The sequence below is a fragment of the Ranitomeya variabilis genome, chromosome 8 (genome assembly GCF_051348905.1).
Source record: "Ranitomeya variabilis isolate aRanVar5 chromosome 8, aRanVar5.hap1, whole genome shotgun sequence".
NCBI classification, from domain to species: domain Eukaryota; kingdom Metazoa; phylum Chordata; class Amphibia; order Anura; family Dendrobatidae; genus Ranitomeya; species Ranitomeya variabilis.
In genome coordinates this window covers 26,747,241-26,764,574 of record NC_135239.1, presented here as the reverse complement: position 1 = coordinate 26,764,574, position 17,334 = coordinate 26,747,241, and the positions used below count along the sequence as shown (strand labels likewise).

At 43.6% G+C, this 17,334-nt stretch overlaps 1 protein-coding gene across 11 annotated transcripts in view; it reads right to left on the bottom strand.

The window, feature by feature from the left end:
* The window catches only part of ST3GAL3 (ST3 beta-galactoside alpha-2,3-sialyltransferase 3), a 308,813-nt gene that overhangs the window by 128,587 nt on the left and 162,892 nt on the right, over window positions 1–17,334 (bottom strand). For 6 of the 11 annotated variants that reach the window (XM_077277836.1, XM_077277840.1, XM_077277835.1 and 3 more), the window contains one exon: window positions 10,475–10,600. The exons of the other annotated variants lie outside the window; for them this stretch is intronic. In XM_077277836.1, the coding sequence (XP_077133951.1) occupies window positions 10,475–10,600 (126 nt within the window). The remainder of the gene's footprint in view (window positions 1–10,474; window positions 10,601–17,334) is intronic. 11 annotated transcript variants of the gene reach the window in all.

Below are 17,334 nucleotides of genomic sequence, written 5' to 3'. Positions count from 1 at the left end.
CAGCGACCACACAGCGACTTACCAACGATCACGGCCAGGTCGTATCGCTGGTCGTGATCGTTGGTAAATCGCTTAGTGAGACGGGGCCTTAAGATATGATCCCGAGATACCAATCTTGTAAGAAAACAGTGTTCTACCAATGATAAACTAATCCCGTAATTAACACTGCTCAGACTAAGGCTACTGTCACACAGTGCAATTACGATCGCTACGACGGCACGATCCGTGACGTCGCAGCGTCGTATGACTATCGCTCCAGCGTCGTAGACTGTGGTCACACTTTGCAATCACGGCGCTGGAGCGATGCCGAGGTTCGCTGGTAACCAGGGTAAACATCGGGTTACTAAGCGCAGGGCCGCGCTTAGTAACCCGATGTTTACCGTGGTTACCAGCGTAAAAGTAAAAAAAAACAAACAGTACATACTGACCATCTGATGTCCGTCAGGTCCCTTGCCGTCTGCTTCCTGCTCTGACTGAGTGCAGCCGTACAGTGAGAGCAGAGCGCAGCAGTGACGTCACCGCTGTGATCTGCTCTCACTTTCCGGCCGGCAGACAGTCAGAGCGGGAAGCGGACGGCAAGGGACCTGACGGACATCAGATGGTGAGTATGTACGGTTTTTTTTTTTTTTACTTTTACGCTGGTAACCACGGTAAACATCGGGTTACTAAGCGCGGCCCTGCGCTTAGTTACCCGATGTTTACCCTGGTTACCAGCGAACTCATCGCTGGATCGCTGTCACACACAACGATCCAGCGATGACAGCGGGAGATCCAGCGACGAAATAAAGTTTCAAACGATCTGCTACGACGTACGATTCTCAGCAGGGTGTCTGATCGCTGCTGCGTGTCAGACACTGCGATATCGTAACGATATCGCTAGAACGTCACGAATCGTACCGTCGTAGCGTTCAAAATTGCACTGTGTGACGGTACCCTTAAGCGGCTGATTCTAATGATGAACTTCACTTTACTTGTAGCAGGAACGTCTCCATGTTTTAGGGGTAACGCTGCACGCTTCTGGGAGACTTCACAGTGCCCCTGTATGATTGTATTTGGGGCGGCTCCAGTATACCTTCTGCTGCACAACCACAATTAATTAGGGGATGAATCACAATGTATCGGGGATCTATTGTAGAGTGCGGTTTATGTGAAATGTAACATGGTGACTCATGGCTGAATCACTGGATTAGTGACAATGTGGTCAGAGATTCCCAGTGCTCACATTGGCCTCCATCTGCTAATCGTGCGCTGCAAAAGTAAAATGCAGAGGGCAGAAGTTTATAATTAAGTGGATCTTTCATGTAAACGGTCAGGAGTTACTGTACTGATACCGCACCTGCCTATAATCCTCGTTACATCATTCCTACAGGATAACGTTGGCTGAAACTAAACTCTGAGTGGCAAATTAAAAAATGTCCAACAGAGCAAAAGCCCTGAAGATCAGAGCATTCCCTGACATTATAATGGGGCAGACATACCATTTATACACATGGGGCGCAATAGATAAGGGGGCCCACCTTCCCTGCCAAAGAACTAGGTATCTTCTGTCACGCACACAAAGAGCGGCCCATAAACTCTTCTTGCACAGGGGCCCTCTCCTGTCTGTGCCCGCCACTCAATGGCATGTCCTATTTAAAGGAAATCTGTCAGCAGGAATTTGTTACTTAATCTGGGAGCAACAGAATGTAGGGGCAGAGACCCTGATTCAAGGCATGTGTTCAGCAGCTTGCTGTAGTTTCCATGCAATCAGTGTTATATCAGCAGGAGATTATCATTAGCGGGCAAGGTGTCACGTGCAAATCTGTGTAACCCGCCCCCACTTCTTATTGGCAGCTTGCCGTCAATATAAACAGGAAGCTGCCAATCAGGGGAATGGGCGTGGTTATCCAGGGCTCAGCATTAAAGCACTACTACATCTACAGTAGAAAAAAAAGGGATTTTATCAAAACTGCAGCAAGCAGAGCAGTAGCTGGAATCAGGCTCTCTGACCCTACATCAGTCTGCTCTCAGATTACATAGCTCATAATCACTGAATATAATAAGTGAGTTTTTAGTGTGGCCAGGCTCCACATTATCAAATTGTCTCTTAATTGCTTCTCTCTGCTCAGTCTTGTGAAATTCAAGATTGTTATTCTTTTTATGATCAGAAACAAGTGCTGGATTATCAGATTTCTGGATTATCAGATCACTGATCGGAGGAAACAGTGCACCTAAAAATCAATACAACTATAATGAAAACTGAACACTGGAACATGTTTCATCCGAATAAACTAGATCCGTGGGATTGATTAGGAAGCAGTTCTAGATCACGGGTGATCAATCAGTAAAAGGAACACATGGTCCGACACGATGACCGGGACTCCTACCATAAAAACCTCATATCTTCCTGGTGATCTATGGGTGATCTCCCCAGCTGCCTTCACTTTTCTAGAAGCTGGAGACGGAATGCTTTCATGTCACACAGTCCTTCATGACATCTATCCACTACATTCCCGGACAGGCGAGGACCCGGTGTAGGGTCAGTGATGAACAGCACAAACTGGAGGCTAAAGAAATTCTTCCTCCAGCTCATGTGTTCCCGGAGCCCCATGGACGGAGGAATCACGTACGTCCTCTGGGTGCTTCACCGATAGGACACAAACCCAATATAATCTATCATACTGTTCACACAGAGTGTCTGCAAAAAAAATCTGGAGAAATATCCAATTTTCATCCAAGTCACAAATCAAAATTGCAAATTCAAGATTAAGGCTGCCGTCACACTAGCAGTATTTGGTCAGTATTTTACATCAGTATTTGTAAGCCAAAACCAGGAGAGGAACAATCAGAGGAAAAGTATAATAGAAACATATGCACCACTTCTGCATTTATCACCCACTCCTGGTTTTGGCTTACAAATACTGATGTAAAATACTGACCAAATCCTGCTAGTGTGACGGCAGCCTAAGGGTATGTTTCCACGTTCAGAAAACGCTGCGTTTTTGACGCTGCGTTTTTCCGCAGCATCAAAAACGCAGCGTCCAGATGTTACAGCATAGTGGATGGGATTTCATGAAATCCAGACTCCACTATGCGTTAAAAAATGCATGCGTTTTTGCCGCGAAAACGCATGCGTGGTGCGTTTTTTCGAAAGGCAGCATGTTGCTACTATGAGCAAAACACGCAGGTACACCGCAGGTGACCTGCCAGTGACCTCAGGTGCAGTTTTGGTCAGGATTTTACCTGCATAAAATCCTGACCAAAGCCTGAAGCAAAACTGAACGTGGAAACATACCCTAAGGGTCTTCAAAAAAACACTTGGATCACACCCGGATGCCACCCTAGCTCCATCCTAATGCTGTCCATTGTTCACTTAGTATTTACTAGAAAAGATTGAGAAACCTTCATCAGGGATTCAGTTATTTATTCATCTTTGCATACAAGAAAAACTATGAAACTCTAAGGCCGGTTTCACACATCAGTGGCTCCGGTACGTGAGGTGACAGTTTCCTCACGTACCGGAGACACTGACACACGTAGACCCATAAAAATCAATGCATCTGTTCAGATGTCATTGATTTTTTGCGGACCGTGTCTCCGTGTGCCAAACACGGAGACATGTCAGTGTTCGTGGGAGCGCACGTATTACACGGACCCATTAAAGTCAATGGGTCCGTGTAAAACACGGACCTCACATGGACATTCTCCGTCTGGGGTCCGTGTGTGTGCAGGAGACAGCGCTACAGTAAGCGCTGTCCCCCCCACTGGTGCTGAAGCCGCGATTCATATGTTCCCTGCAGCAGCGTTTGCTGCATAGAAGATATGAATAATAGTGTTTAAAATAAAGATCTATCTGTCCGCCGCCCTCCCACCCCCTGTGCGCCCCCCCGCTGTTCTGAAAATACTCACCCACTCCCACGTTGGCTGTCACTCCTTCCTCTCTGCCCCGCGCCTCCTACTGTATGCGGTCACGTGGGGCCGCTCATTTACAATCATGAATAGTCGGCTCCGCCCCTATGGGAGGTGGAGCCACATATTCATGACTGTAAATGATCGGCCCCACGTGACCGCATACAGGAGAAGATGGGGCCAGACCAGGAAGCCGCGTCAGCCAACGTGGGAGCGGGTGAGTATTTTCTGAACAGCGGGGGGGCGCACAGGGGGTGGGAGGGCGGGGGACACATAGATCTTTATTTTAAACACTATTATTCATATTTTCTCTGCAGCAAACGCTGCTGCACAGAAGATATGAATCGCGGCTTCAGCACGATGCAGTGTACCACACGCGTGGGTACCACACGCTCCGTGTGGTACCCACTCGGCACACGGGCGGCACACGTGTGCCGCACGTATGGCCTACGTGAGTTCCCAGGCACACGGACACGGATAACTCCGGTACCGATTTATTCCGGTACCGGAATTATCTGGACGTGTGGGACAGCCCTCAGGCCGTGTTCACACGTTCAGTATTTGGTCAGTATATCACATCAGTACTGACGTAAAACACTGACCAAATACTGAATGTGTGAACGTGGTCTACTGATGAAAACTGATGAAAATTGGTTTATGGTTTTCATATACAATAGATGATTACTTAACGGATCCATTTTCCATAGACTTCAATGTTTAAAAAAAACGGATCCAGTTGAAATAATTTTATTTAGCCAGGCAACAAAAGCTGTGCTTTCTTGTCTATGGCTTGCTGCTGGATCCATTCTAAGGCCTCATACCCACTTGCGAGAAAAACGGACGAGTGCAATCCGATAAAACATCAACAGGTGACATCTCATTTGCAAATTTTTTCTCAGCATGCTGCGAGTCTCGCCAATGCAAGTCAATGGGCGCGAGAAAAAAGCGCACGGAATTACGGACCATCTGTTTTCTGTCCGTTTTTTTACAGATACCTTATCATTCTGTGGCATAGAACACTATAAATGGTCCTGTAAATGATTGTAGAAAAATAGTTGATGGCTTATCCTTAGTATAAGGGCTCATACTCACTTGCGAGAAACTCGGATGAGTCTCGCATGTTAATACCTGGCGCTCAGATCAGAGCGTCCGGCCGCATAGCAATACATGCAGCCGCACGCTCCGCTCCTGAGAGCTGGGTATTGCCGTGCGAGACTCATCCGAGTTTCTCGCAAGTGATTATGCGCCCTAAGTCATCAATGTCGGCACCCCACCGATCAGCTGTTCAAGGTGTCAGCAGCGGCCGAAACTGAGCAGGTAAGGAGCTGCACAGCACCGCCTACAGTATAGTGGCCGCGGCCAGGTACTGCACATCCGCCTCCCTATTAAAATCAATAGGAGGTGGATGTGCCCCAGAGAACAATTGATTGGTGGGGGTGCCAGGTGTCGCACTCCCGCTAATCACACATTGATGACCTATCCCAAGAAAAGGTCATAAATTTTAAAGTAGTGGACAATTCCTTTAAATATCAAAAAAACTCGCTTTAATTTGCATGCAACAAATTTTATGACTTTTTAATCACAAAAAAAAAAAAACAATGCAAAACTCTTGAAAAACTCTCACCAAAGTATTGAAGAATAAAGTATTGAGAGTAGAACAGACTTTACTAACAATGAAGATGCTTTCCATTCCTCGGCCCCAATGTTTGTAAATTTGCAGATACTGGGAATGTGAAGTGTATTTATGATGTAACACACATTGTATCTCTGCATCCATCATGTATAGTGTTACAGAAGGACTGAGTGTTACCGGATTTCACAATATTGTCATCATGTTACAATATCGAGTGCAGATCTGTCCAGTACGATGAGCCGGCGTAGTTACAGCGCTCAATGGTTACATCTGTTATTTATCTCTGCAGGAAACTTCGGTTCCTAATATAAAGTGATAAACGGAAGATCGCTCAGCCGGTGATGACTCACGTCAGGATTTACAGCCGCTAGCGTGCAGGATTGTGCGGCTGCGGTGGATCCTGTGGCTTATTGCTTCACGTCGCTCACTTTCATATATTCTGAGATTTATGATTTGTAATCACCGCAATGAAACCCCCAGGACAAGTTTTCTCTTTTGGTTCCTAAGAGCTTGTGTAAACCTGAAATTACCTGGTCAGGAAGGTAGCGGCAGCCGCTGATGGGGAGGGCCCATGTGACGATGACAGCAATAATACATCCCGCTGCTTAGATTGAATTATCGCTTCTGCTCTGTCAGGTATTTCCTGACAGCCATGAATGATAATTGACATTTCAAGGCTCAGCAAAGCATTCACATCCACGACACGGGCAGATATTTTACATTTTGGGTTAATAATTTGTTCCATAATTTTGCCTGTTTGCATTGTCATTATTTTTTTATACCAGGTATGACTTTTTTTTCTTTTATCATGTTATCATTTTATTAGCTGTTCAACTGTATTCTGTACAGTTACATCATCACACATAATTTGGCCTTCCGGCATGTATCATATACGGTGGTATTTAAAAGTTTTGGCACCCCTGGTCTAAATTACTGAAGAGTTAATCAATTTGAAGATGAAATTATCTCCAAAAGGTCTAAAATTAAAAATGACACATTTCCTTTGTATTTTAGACACAATATTTTTTTTAATATTTTACATTTTAAAAATTATAAAAAGGAAGATGAACAGAAGCAAAAGTTTGGGCACCCACCATGGATAGTACCTAGTAGAAGTATCACGACTTGTAAACGCTTTTTGTAGCCAGCCAAGAGTCTTTCAATTCTTGTTTGAGGGATTTTCATCCATTCTTAGAGTTCTGTCAGATTCCTGCATCGTCTTGCATGCACTGTTCTTTTGAGATCTAGCCACAGATTTTCAATGATGTTCAGTTCAGGGGACTGTGAGGGCCATTGATAAACCATCAGCTTGCACATTTTTGAGGTCATCTATTGTGGATTTTGTCCTGTGTTTAGGATTATTATCCATTTGTAGAAACCATCCACTTTTCAACTTCAGCTTTTTTCATAGATGGTGTTATGTTTTCATCAAGAATTTGTTGAAATTTAATTGAATCCATTCTTCTTTCTACCCACAAAATGTCCCTATGCCATTGGCTACAACACAACCCCAGATCATGATTTATCCACCCTGATGCATAATGGTTTAAAAGATGTTCTCTTCCTGAAATTCTGTGCCGTTTTCCGATATCCGTAGCGTTTCCATTTTTCATGATCTGGGGTCGGTTGAGGGCTTATTTTTTGCGTGCCTAGCTGGCGTTTTTAATGATACCATTTTGGTGCAGATACGTTCTTTTGATCGCCCGTTATTGCATTTTAATGCAATTTCGATGCGACCAAAAAAACGTAATTATGGCGTTTCAATTTTTTTTCTCGCTACGCCATTTAGCGATCAGGTTAATGCTTTTTTTTAAGTGATAGATCGGGCGATTCTGAACGCAGCGATACCAAATATGTGTAGATTTGATTTTTTTTATTGATTTATTTTGAATGGGGCAAAAGGGGGGTGATTTAAACTTTTAGATTTTTTTTATTTTTTTCACATTTTTTTTACTTTTGCAATGCTTCAATAGCCTCCATGGGAGGCTAGAAGCAGGCACAACCCAATCGCCTCTGCTACATAGCAGCGATCTGATGTTCGCTGCTATGCAGCAGAATTGCAGGTGTGCTGTGAGCGCCGACCACAGGGTGGCGCTCACAGCTACCGGCGATCAGTAACCATAGAGGTCTCAAGGACCTCTATGGTTACAATGGAGAAGCATCGCCGACCTCCGATCACGTGACGTGGGTCGGCGATGCGCTCATTTCCGGCCACCCGGCCGGAAGAGGTAGTTAAATGCCGCTGTCTGCGTTTGACAGCAGCATTTAACTAGTTAATAGGCGCGGGCAGATCGCGATTCTGCCACGCCTATTACAGGCACATGTCAGCTGTTCAAAACAGCTGACATGTCCCGGCCTTGATGCGGGCTCACCGCCGGAGCCCGCATCAGAGCAGGGCTTCTGACCTCGGACGTACTATCCCGTCCGAGGTCAGAAAGGGGTTAAAGTCTGAAAGCTTGGTCAAACTTATCTGAGCACAGAAATCTCCAAGGGCGCCCAAAATTTTGCATCAACCCATTTTCCTTTTTGTAACTTTTAAAATGTGAAAGAGGACAATTTAAAATACAAAATAAATGTGCCATCTTTATCTTTAGCCCTTTTAGAGATCATTTCATCTTCAACTTGCTTAACTCTTCACAATAACAGTAATTTTGACCAGGGGTGCCCAAACTTTTACATGCCCCTGTATACTATACAGTGGATTATTACAATGTCATTAGTCGGATCTTTGGTGACAAATCCTACGGTATTATCTGTATCATTAGTAGTTGCTAGAATAATATACATTTATCATCACTGTGTTATTATTGTAGATTGCTTATCTACTTGTAGCAGTTATATCGTCCTCCCCGGGGCTCGGACTGATGCTCATTAGCGGAACTCTTTCCGACGATGTTTCCTCTTAGATGAAAAGAAAAAGACCCATTTTGACAACGAGGTGTTTAATCATAGCTTCATGTCACGAACGACGACCGTAAAAAGAACAACCCAATGAATGCACATTGTGATACATCAGAAGCATATTGTGCGCAGCGAGTTACATCTTATCCGTGCGCCATTAACCGCCGGCGACAAACGTGGATCCGTCCTCTGTATGAATGCAGCGTTCCAAAAAGGGGTCCGTTGTTCTGCTCCCATTACTGCACACACCAGCCACTTTGATCAGCGCCACAGATCCAGAGATGATGACATCCTCCCTCGGGGCAGATATTTGTGATGGTTAATGAATATCAGTATTGAACATTGGGGAGTAACAAGTGGAGAATCTTGAACTCCTCAGAGTTCAAAAATCCAAAGTGTAATTAAAAAGAAAAATATCCATCAGAGGCTGAAGCTCGGCTGCAAACAAAGCGCTGCTAAGAATATCAAAATCAATGAACAGACTTGTAACAGAATATGGAGAAATATTAGGATATTCCCTTCTAAATGCAGTAATAAAAGTCTAAATACTCAGGAATGAGGAGGGCTGAGAAGAGGTCACTCATCAAAGTCTTCACTAGTGATGTCAAATCACTTCAATGTTCATTTTTCTATTGTCTATTTCCAAAATTACATACAGCTGAGTGACTGTCCGTACTAATGCAAACATTTCCTGTATTATACTCCAGAGCTGCATTCAGTATTCTGCTGGTGTAGTCACTTTGCACATCCATTTCATGACTTATCTTGTAATAATGTATGTACACAGTGACTGCACTAGCAGAATAGTGAGTGCAGCTCTAAGGTACAATACAGGATGTAACTCAGGATCAGTAATGTAATATATGTACACAGTGACTGCACCAGCAGAATAGTGAGTGCAGCTCTGGAGTATAATACAGGATGTAACTCAGGATCAGTAATGTAATGTATGTACACAGTGACTGCACCAGCAGAATAGTGATTGCAGCTCTGGAGTATAATACAGGATGTAACTCAGGATCAGTAATGTAATGTATGTACACAGTGACTGCACCAGCAGAATAGTGAGTGCAGCTCTGGGGTATAATACAGGATGTAACTCAGGATCAGTAATGTAATGTATGTACACAGTGACTGCACCAGCAGAATAGTGAGTGCAGCTCTGGAGTTTAATACAGGATGTAACTCAGGATCAGTAATGTAATGTATGTACACAGTGACTGCACCAGCAGAATAGTGAGTGCAGCTCTGGGGTATAATACAGGATGTAACTCAGGATCAGTAATGTAGTGTATGTACACAGTGACTGCACCAGCAGAATAGTGAGTGCAGCTCTGGGGTATAATACAGGATGTAACTCAGGATCAGTAATGTAATGTATGTACACAGTGACTGCACCAGCAGAATAGTGAGTGCAGCTCTGGGGTATAATACAGGATGTAACTCAGGATCAGTAATGTAATGTATGTACACAGTGACTGCACCAGCAGAATAGTGAGTGCAGCTCTGGAGTATAATACAGGATATAATTGAGGATTGGTACAGGATAAGTAATGCCATTTATTTACACTGTGACATACCTCATTGTCCAAGACTATAATATTGACAACTTAACCTTAGGTGATCAATTTCAGATTAGTTGGGGTCTGGCATCCAGCACCCCCATGAATCAGCGGTTTACAGCCCTTCCACAGTGGAGGCTTTTCTGGTGGTGCTGCAGCTCGGCTTCCAATTATTGTGCCTTCCCGTCTCTGCACACTTTGTCCATCCAGCCACTGTCATTAATATCAAAGTCCTGGACAATCCTTCTAATTTGTGACGTGTACAGTGTGATTGGAGATGGATCTTCACTGATCGTCAGCTGTCTCCAGTATTGGTTATGTAGAACCAGCATGTTACATGAAACTGCAGAAATTGGTATATTGTAAAGTAAAATAAAAAGAAAAAAAGCTTAAGGGTGAAATATCATTAGTTACGTTTCACACAAAATAATACTCACTTTATTCTTAGGAAAGGATAAAAACTAATCGAAAAATGACCTCAAGCACCTACTTATTGGTGACGATTCCGGAACAACCCCCAGGTCTTTGGTCTCTTTGGACTCTGTTCTGTCCGGTACAATGTGCGTTGGGGTCACATTGGGAAGAGTCGAGATTCCAGCTTTCCTCTCTCTCCGTCCTGTTTAACAAGGAAATCTTTCCCTCAGTAATTCAATAATCAGGCTATAAGGGCAGCGTAAGAAAGCAAGCAGAGGCAGATGTGCCTGCAAAGCCTGAGAAGTAGACAGGGGTCAGCAACGCTACAAGATTGAGCCGGTTATTAAAGGGGTCAAATAATGGTCCCAAAAATATCAGGATGAAATTAGTTCTAAGTATGATCTATCCGATTCTATGACCAAACCCAAAAGACTGGGGGACGATCAGACAATATCTGGGCCAAACCCTCACCCCTTATATATTCTGACATTCCATAGTAATATTTGTAATATTCCAATATGGTGAAAAATTAACACAATCCCCCCAGAAAGATCTGCTCCCCAGAGAGATCGTATTCATAGACTGCTTTTCTCATTTTATCTTTACTTTATTTCAAAGTCTGGAAACGACATCAGAAAGGAGGAAGCTTTGAAAAGAACAAAAAGAAAACTGTGCAGCAGCAAAAGCGAGCGAGAAATCAGATGTTTTATATTGTACAAATTAGAACTTCAGAGACGAAACAAAAATATCAGCAGAAAGTACTAAGGCCCCTAAATAGACCTAAAAGATTTGTATGGATACAACAAACCTTATACTCGAGCCCTAGAAATACTGAAATATGCAAATTGCCTCTTCAGAGATTAAGAAGACGTGAACTATATAGAGTGTTAGAAGTAGCAATTCTAAAAGTTATCATCGACCCATTAATGAACCTTGACACAGGACTTAGGATAAAAAGTCAAACCAGAATCTCAATTTCATCTCACATAGCCCAAATCAGATCTCCTGCTTTGCACTGAGGAGGGGCAGCACCCCGAAATACGTCTCTGCAAATTGAGATTCTGGCTAGGTTTTTATCACAAGTCATGTGGCAAAGTTCATTAATGAGTTGTTATTGACTCTTAGGATCGCTATTTCCAATAGGTGGAACTAGAGTTTTAGTCCTCTTCCTCTCTGAAGAGGCAATTTGCATACTTAATTTTCCCAGAGGAGCATTGCATGGCCTAGAAGTCTCCTTACACACTGGCATGTCACTTTCCACAAGGAGACACGTTACTCCTTAGACACAAATACTGAAAAACATGCTATAATTCAACATCAGTTAAAAAAAAATCATACACACATACAGTATAGCTCTATAAAAAAACAACATTGAAACTTTCTGTTAAAGCGGTTTCAGTTTAGTAAACCATTTATTACTCTATTTCCTTTGTTTATACAAGCTAAACTTGTGTGAAAAGTGTTTGCCCCTTCCTGATTTCCTATTATTTTGCATGTTTCTCACACTTACATGTCTCAGATCACCAAATAAGTTTAAATATTAGACAAAGATAACACAAGTAAACACAAAATGCAGTTTTTATATGAAGGTATTCATTATCAAGGGAAAAAGAAATCCAAACCTACAGGGCCCTGTGTGAAAAAGTGATCGACGCCCTCCCTCCCTTTAAACATAAATGAATAGTGATGAGAGAGTATAATCGTTGCTCGGGTTTTCCCCAGCACGCTCGGGTGACCTCCAAGTATTTGTTAGTGTTCGGAGATTTAGTTTTCATCGCCTCAGCTGAATGATTTACAGCTACTAGCCAGGCTGAGTACATGTGGAGGTTGCCTGGTTGCTAGGGAATACCCACATGTGTTCAAGCTGTCTAGTAGCCGCAAATCATGCTGCTGAGAAGATGAAAACTTAATCTCCAAGGAGTCAAATACTCGGAGACCACCCGAGCGTGCTCGGGAAAACCCAAGCAACGAGTACACTCGCTCATCACTATAAATGAACTGTGATTTATCACTTCTGTGGGAAACGGTTTACAACTTCCCTAGCCACACCCAGGCCTGATTACTGACACACCTGTTCTCAAGCAAGAAATCACTTAAATAGGACCTGCCTGACAAAGTGAAGTAGACCAAAAGATCATCAAAAGCTAGACATCATCCAAAGCAATTCTGGAACAAATAAGAAACAAAGTTATTGAGATACATCAGTATGGAAAAGGTTATAAAACCATTTCTAAAGCTTTGGGACTAAAGCGAACCACAGTGAGGGCCATTATCCACAAATGGCAAAAACATAGAACAGTGGTGAACCTTCCCAGTAGTGGTCGGTCAACCAAAATGACCCTAAGAGAGCAGCAACGACTCCTCGAGGAGGTCACAAAAGACTCCACAACTACATCCAAAAAACTGCAGGCCTCACCTGCCTCAGTTAAGGTCAGTGTTCACGACTCTACCATAAGAAAGAGACTGGGCAAAAATGGCCTGCATGGCAGAGTTCAAACACGAAAACCACAGCTGAACAATAAGAACATAAAGGCTCATCTCAGTTTTGCAAGAAAACATCTTGATGATCCCCAAGACTTTTGGGAGAATACTCTGTGGACTGACGAGACAAAAGTTGAACTTTTTGGAAGGTGCATGTCCCATTACATCTGGTGTAGAAGTAATACAGCATTTCAGAAAATGAACGAAAGGTTCCTCTGCTGATGCCAACACTTATCCAGGCCCGTTTGAAGTTCACTAAAAACCATCTGGATGATCCAGGAGTAATAGGAGAAGGTCATGTGATCAGATGAGATCAAAATAGAACTTTTTGGTATCAATTTCACTCGTCGTGATTGGAGGAAGAAGAAGGATGAGTACAATCCCAAGAACACCATCCCAATCGTGAAGCATGGTGGGGGAAACATGATACTTTAGGTGTGCTTTTCTGCAAAGGGGACAGGATGACTGCATCGTACTGAAGGGAGGATGAATTGGGTCAAGTATCGTGAGATTTTGGCCAACAACCTCCTTCCCTCAGTAAGAGCATTGGAGATGGGTCGTGGCTGGGTCTTCCAGCATGACAACGACCTGAAACACAGCCAGGGCAACTAAGCAGTGGCTCCGTAAGAAGCATTTCAAGGTCCTGGAATGACCTAGCCAGTCTCCAGACCTCAACCCAACAGAAAATCTTTGGAGGGAGCTGAAACTCAATGTTGTTCAGCGACAGCCCCGAAGCCTGAAAGATCTGGAGAAGATCTGTATGGAGGAGGGGGCCAAAATCCCAAATATTAAGATCTATTTTTCTAATGTATCAAATACTTATTTAATGCTATAAAATGCAAATTAATTATGAAGAAAATCATACAACGTGATTTTCTGGATTTTATTTTTAGATTATGTTTCTCACAGTTGAAGTGTACCTACAATAAAAATTACAGATCTCTCCATTCTTTTGTAGGTGTAAAAACTTGCAGAATCGTCAGTGTATCAAATACTTTTTTTTCCCCACTGTAAATCTATGTGTGGTATAAAATCATACGTGTCTACATTACAGCAATCATGTAAACATTTTTTGGGAATTTCAGTCATTATTGTACACTAGATGGTGGCCCAATTCTAACGCATCAGGTATTCTAGAATATGTATGTAGTTTATTTATGAAGTTTTCAGAATAATGCAATTTATACACAGGATTCGGTCGGCCTGGTGCGACCAATTAGCGAAGCATGGTTTAAATTCCACGCCAATTCGCGGGCGGACTGCGACTGTCCCTGATTGTTCGCGGCCGGGCTTGACCAATCAGTGAAGCCAGGGCCGGCTCCAGCTTTTTGAGGGCCCCGGACGAAAGAGTCTCAGTGGGCCCCCCTCTTTAACACATACCACGATTCATGATGCACAGATACAGCAGAGAAATATAGCACAGCCAAGTAGCGTATAACACAGCCCACGTAGTATATAATACAGCCCACGTAGTATATAACACAGCCCACGTAGTATATAACACAGCCACATAGTATATAGCACAGCCACGTAGTATATTGCCCAGCCACATAGTATATAGCACAGCCCACGTAGTACATAGCACAGCCACGTAGTATATAGCACAGCCACGTAGTATATAACACAGCCCATTTAGTATATAGCACAGCCACGTAGTATATAGCACAGCCACGTAGTATATAGCACAGCCACATAGTATATAGCACAGCCCACATAGTATATAGAACAGCCACTTAGTATATAGCACAGCCCATGTAGTATATAGCACAGCCACATAGTATATAGCACAGCCACGTAGTATATAGCACAGCCACGTAGTATATAGCACAGCCCACGTAGTATATAGCATAGCCATATAGTAAATAGCAGACACGTAGTATATTGCCCAGCCACGTAGTATATTGCCCAGCCACGTAGTATATTGCCCAGCGACGTAGTATATTGCCCAGCCACGTAGTATATTGCCCAGCCACCTAGTATATAGCACAGCCACCTAGTATATAACACAGCCACGTAGTATATAGCACAGCCACGTAGTATATAACACAGCCCACGTAGTATATAACACAGCCACGTAGTATATAACACAGCCCACATAGTATTTAGCACAGCCACGTAGTATATAACACAGCCCATGTAGTATATTGCACAGCCACATAGTATATAGCACAGCCCACGTTGTACATAGCACAGCCCACGTAGTATATAGCACAGACATGTAGTATATTGCCCAGCCACGTAGTATATTGCCCAGCCACGAAGTATATTGCCCAGCAACATAGTATATTGCCCAGCCACATAGTATATTGCCCAGCCACGTAGTATATTGCCCAGCCACGTAGTATATTGCCCAGCCACGTAGTATATAGCACAGATATGTAGTATATAACACAGCCCACGCAGTATCTAACACAGCCCACGTAGTATATAGCAATGTGGGCACCATATCGCTGTTAAAAAAATAATTAAAATAAAAAATAGTTATATACTCACCTTCCGGCAGCCCCCAGATCCAGCCGAGGCGTTTACCGATGCTCCTCGCGATGCTCCGGTCCCAAGAGTGCATTGCGGACTCGCGAGATGATGACGTAGCGGTCTCGCGAGACCGCTACATCATCATCTCGCGAGATCGCAATGTATGGAGCGGTCACTGGAGAGTCGCGAGGAGCGGGAAAGGCCTGGGCTGGATCCGGAAGGTGAGCATATAATGATTTTTAATTTTTTAAATTTTTTTTAACATTAGATCCCGTGCCAATGTCGCTGATTGGTCGCGCCCGGCGCGACCAATCAGCGAAGTGGGATTTAAATCCCGCGGCAATGTCGCTGATGGGTCGCGCCGGCTGGGCGCGAGCAATCAGCGAAGCGGGATTTAAAGTATTTGTCGCTGATTGGTGGCACCGGCTGGGCGCGAGCAATTAGCGAAGCGGGATTTAATTCCAGCGCCAATGTCGCTGATTGGTCGCGCCGGCTGGTCGCGACCAATCAGCGAAGCGGTGGGACCGGAGCATCGCGAGTTGCAGGAAAAGCTGCTCCGGAGGCGACGGAAGGTGAGTATATCACGATTTTTTATTTTTTTTAACATTATATCTTTTTACTATTGATGCTGCATAGGCAGCATCAATAGTAAACAGTTTGTCACATAGAGTTAATAGCAGCGTTAACAGACTGCGTTACACCGCGTTATGCCGCGGTGTAACGCAGTCGGTTTAACGGACTGCTACAACGCTAAGTGGGCGGCGGGCGCTGACTGGGGGGGTAGTATAGAGAGGGCACTGACTGCAGGGGAGTAGGGAGTGGCCGGACAGTGCCCGTCCGCAAGAGTGCATTGCGGTCTTGCGGGACCGCTACGTCATCATCTCGCGAGACCGCAATGCATGGACCGGTCACCGGAGCGTCGCGAGGAGCGGGAAAGGCCTGGGCTGGATCCAGAAGGTGAGTATATAATGATTTTTTATTTTTTTTATTATTTTTAACATTAGATCATTTTACTCTTGATGCTGCATAGGCTGACTGGAGGGGAGTATGGAGCGGGCACTGACTGCGGGGAGTAAAGAGCGGCCATTTTGCCGCCGGACTCTGCCCGTCGCTGATTGCTCGTGGCTGTTTTGGCGCGACCAATCAGCGACTTGGGATTTCCGTTACAGACAGACAGACAGACAGATTGACAGACAGAAAGAAGGAAGTGACCCTTAGACAATTATATAGTAGATAATATTTCATTCTTTCTCATTCTCATTTGATTAGAACACGCAGCATTGTCTACAGGTGATGTTATACAGTATCTGTCTGCTATTGGGTTATTTGTAAACATGTTTCTTGCTATGATACAATATTGCAAAATTCAGTGCCGCTTGTACAATTTTATGTAATAATGCATAGTATGATAAATTGCCATAGAGCTTTACTCTTCAATGGCCTCCAAATGCCCTTTCCATGGTCCTGAAGCTTAGAATAAGAAGGTATTTTTTACCTCTCTCCTTGCCTGACCATTACATAAATAAGGGAAATTCGCATGTGATTCAGTCGTTGATTATTGATGTTGCAGAACAATTTATACAGCAAAAATTTTGCACGGAAATTGGTAAAAAAATCATATTTTAAATTTAAATTTTTTTCGTACATGATTTAATTTACTGATATTGATACAGTGAAAATTCAGAAAGGAAAGCCAGTATGTTTTCAATATTTTATAAACAAAATTATTTTTTAAAAAAAGAGGCGTCCCCATAACCGTGGGCCGGTTACGCAACATAGAAAACAATCCGCAGGTCACACCTGACTTACAGAACAATTCTCCAAATTTTTCTTTACGCCTGGCAGCTATCCGAATGCAATTTAATGGAGTGAGTCACTTCCTCGCCTCCTCTGCACCTCACAATCCGTGACACCGGATCACCTACAAATGCAAACACTTCAGTCACGTGACCTTTGTGCCGCCACTTGTTCTGTTATCAA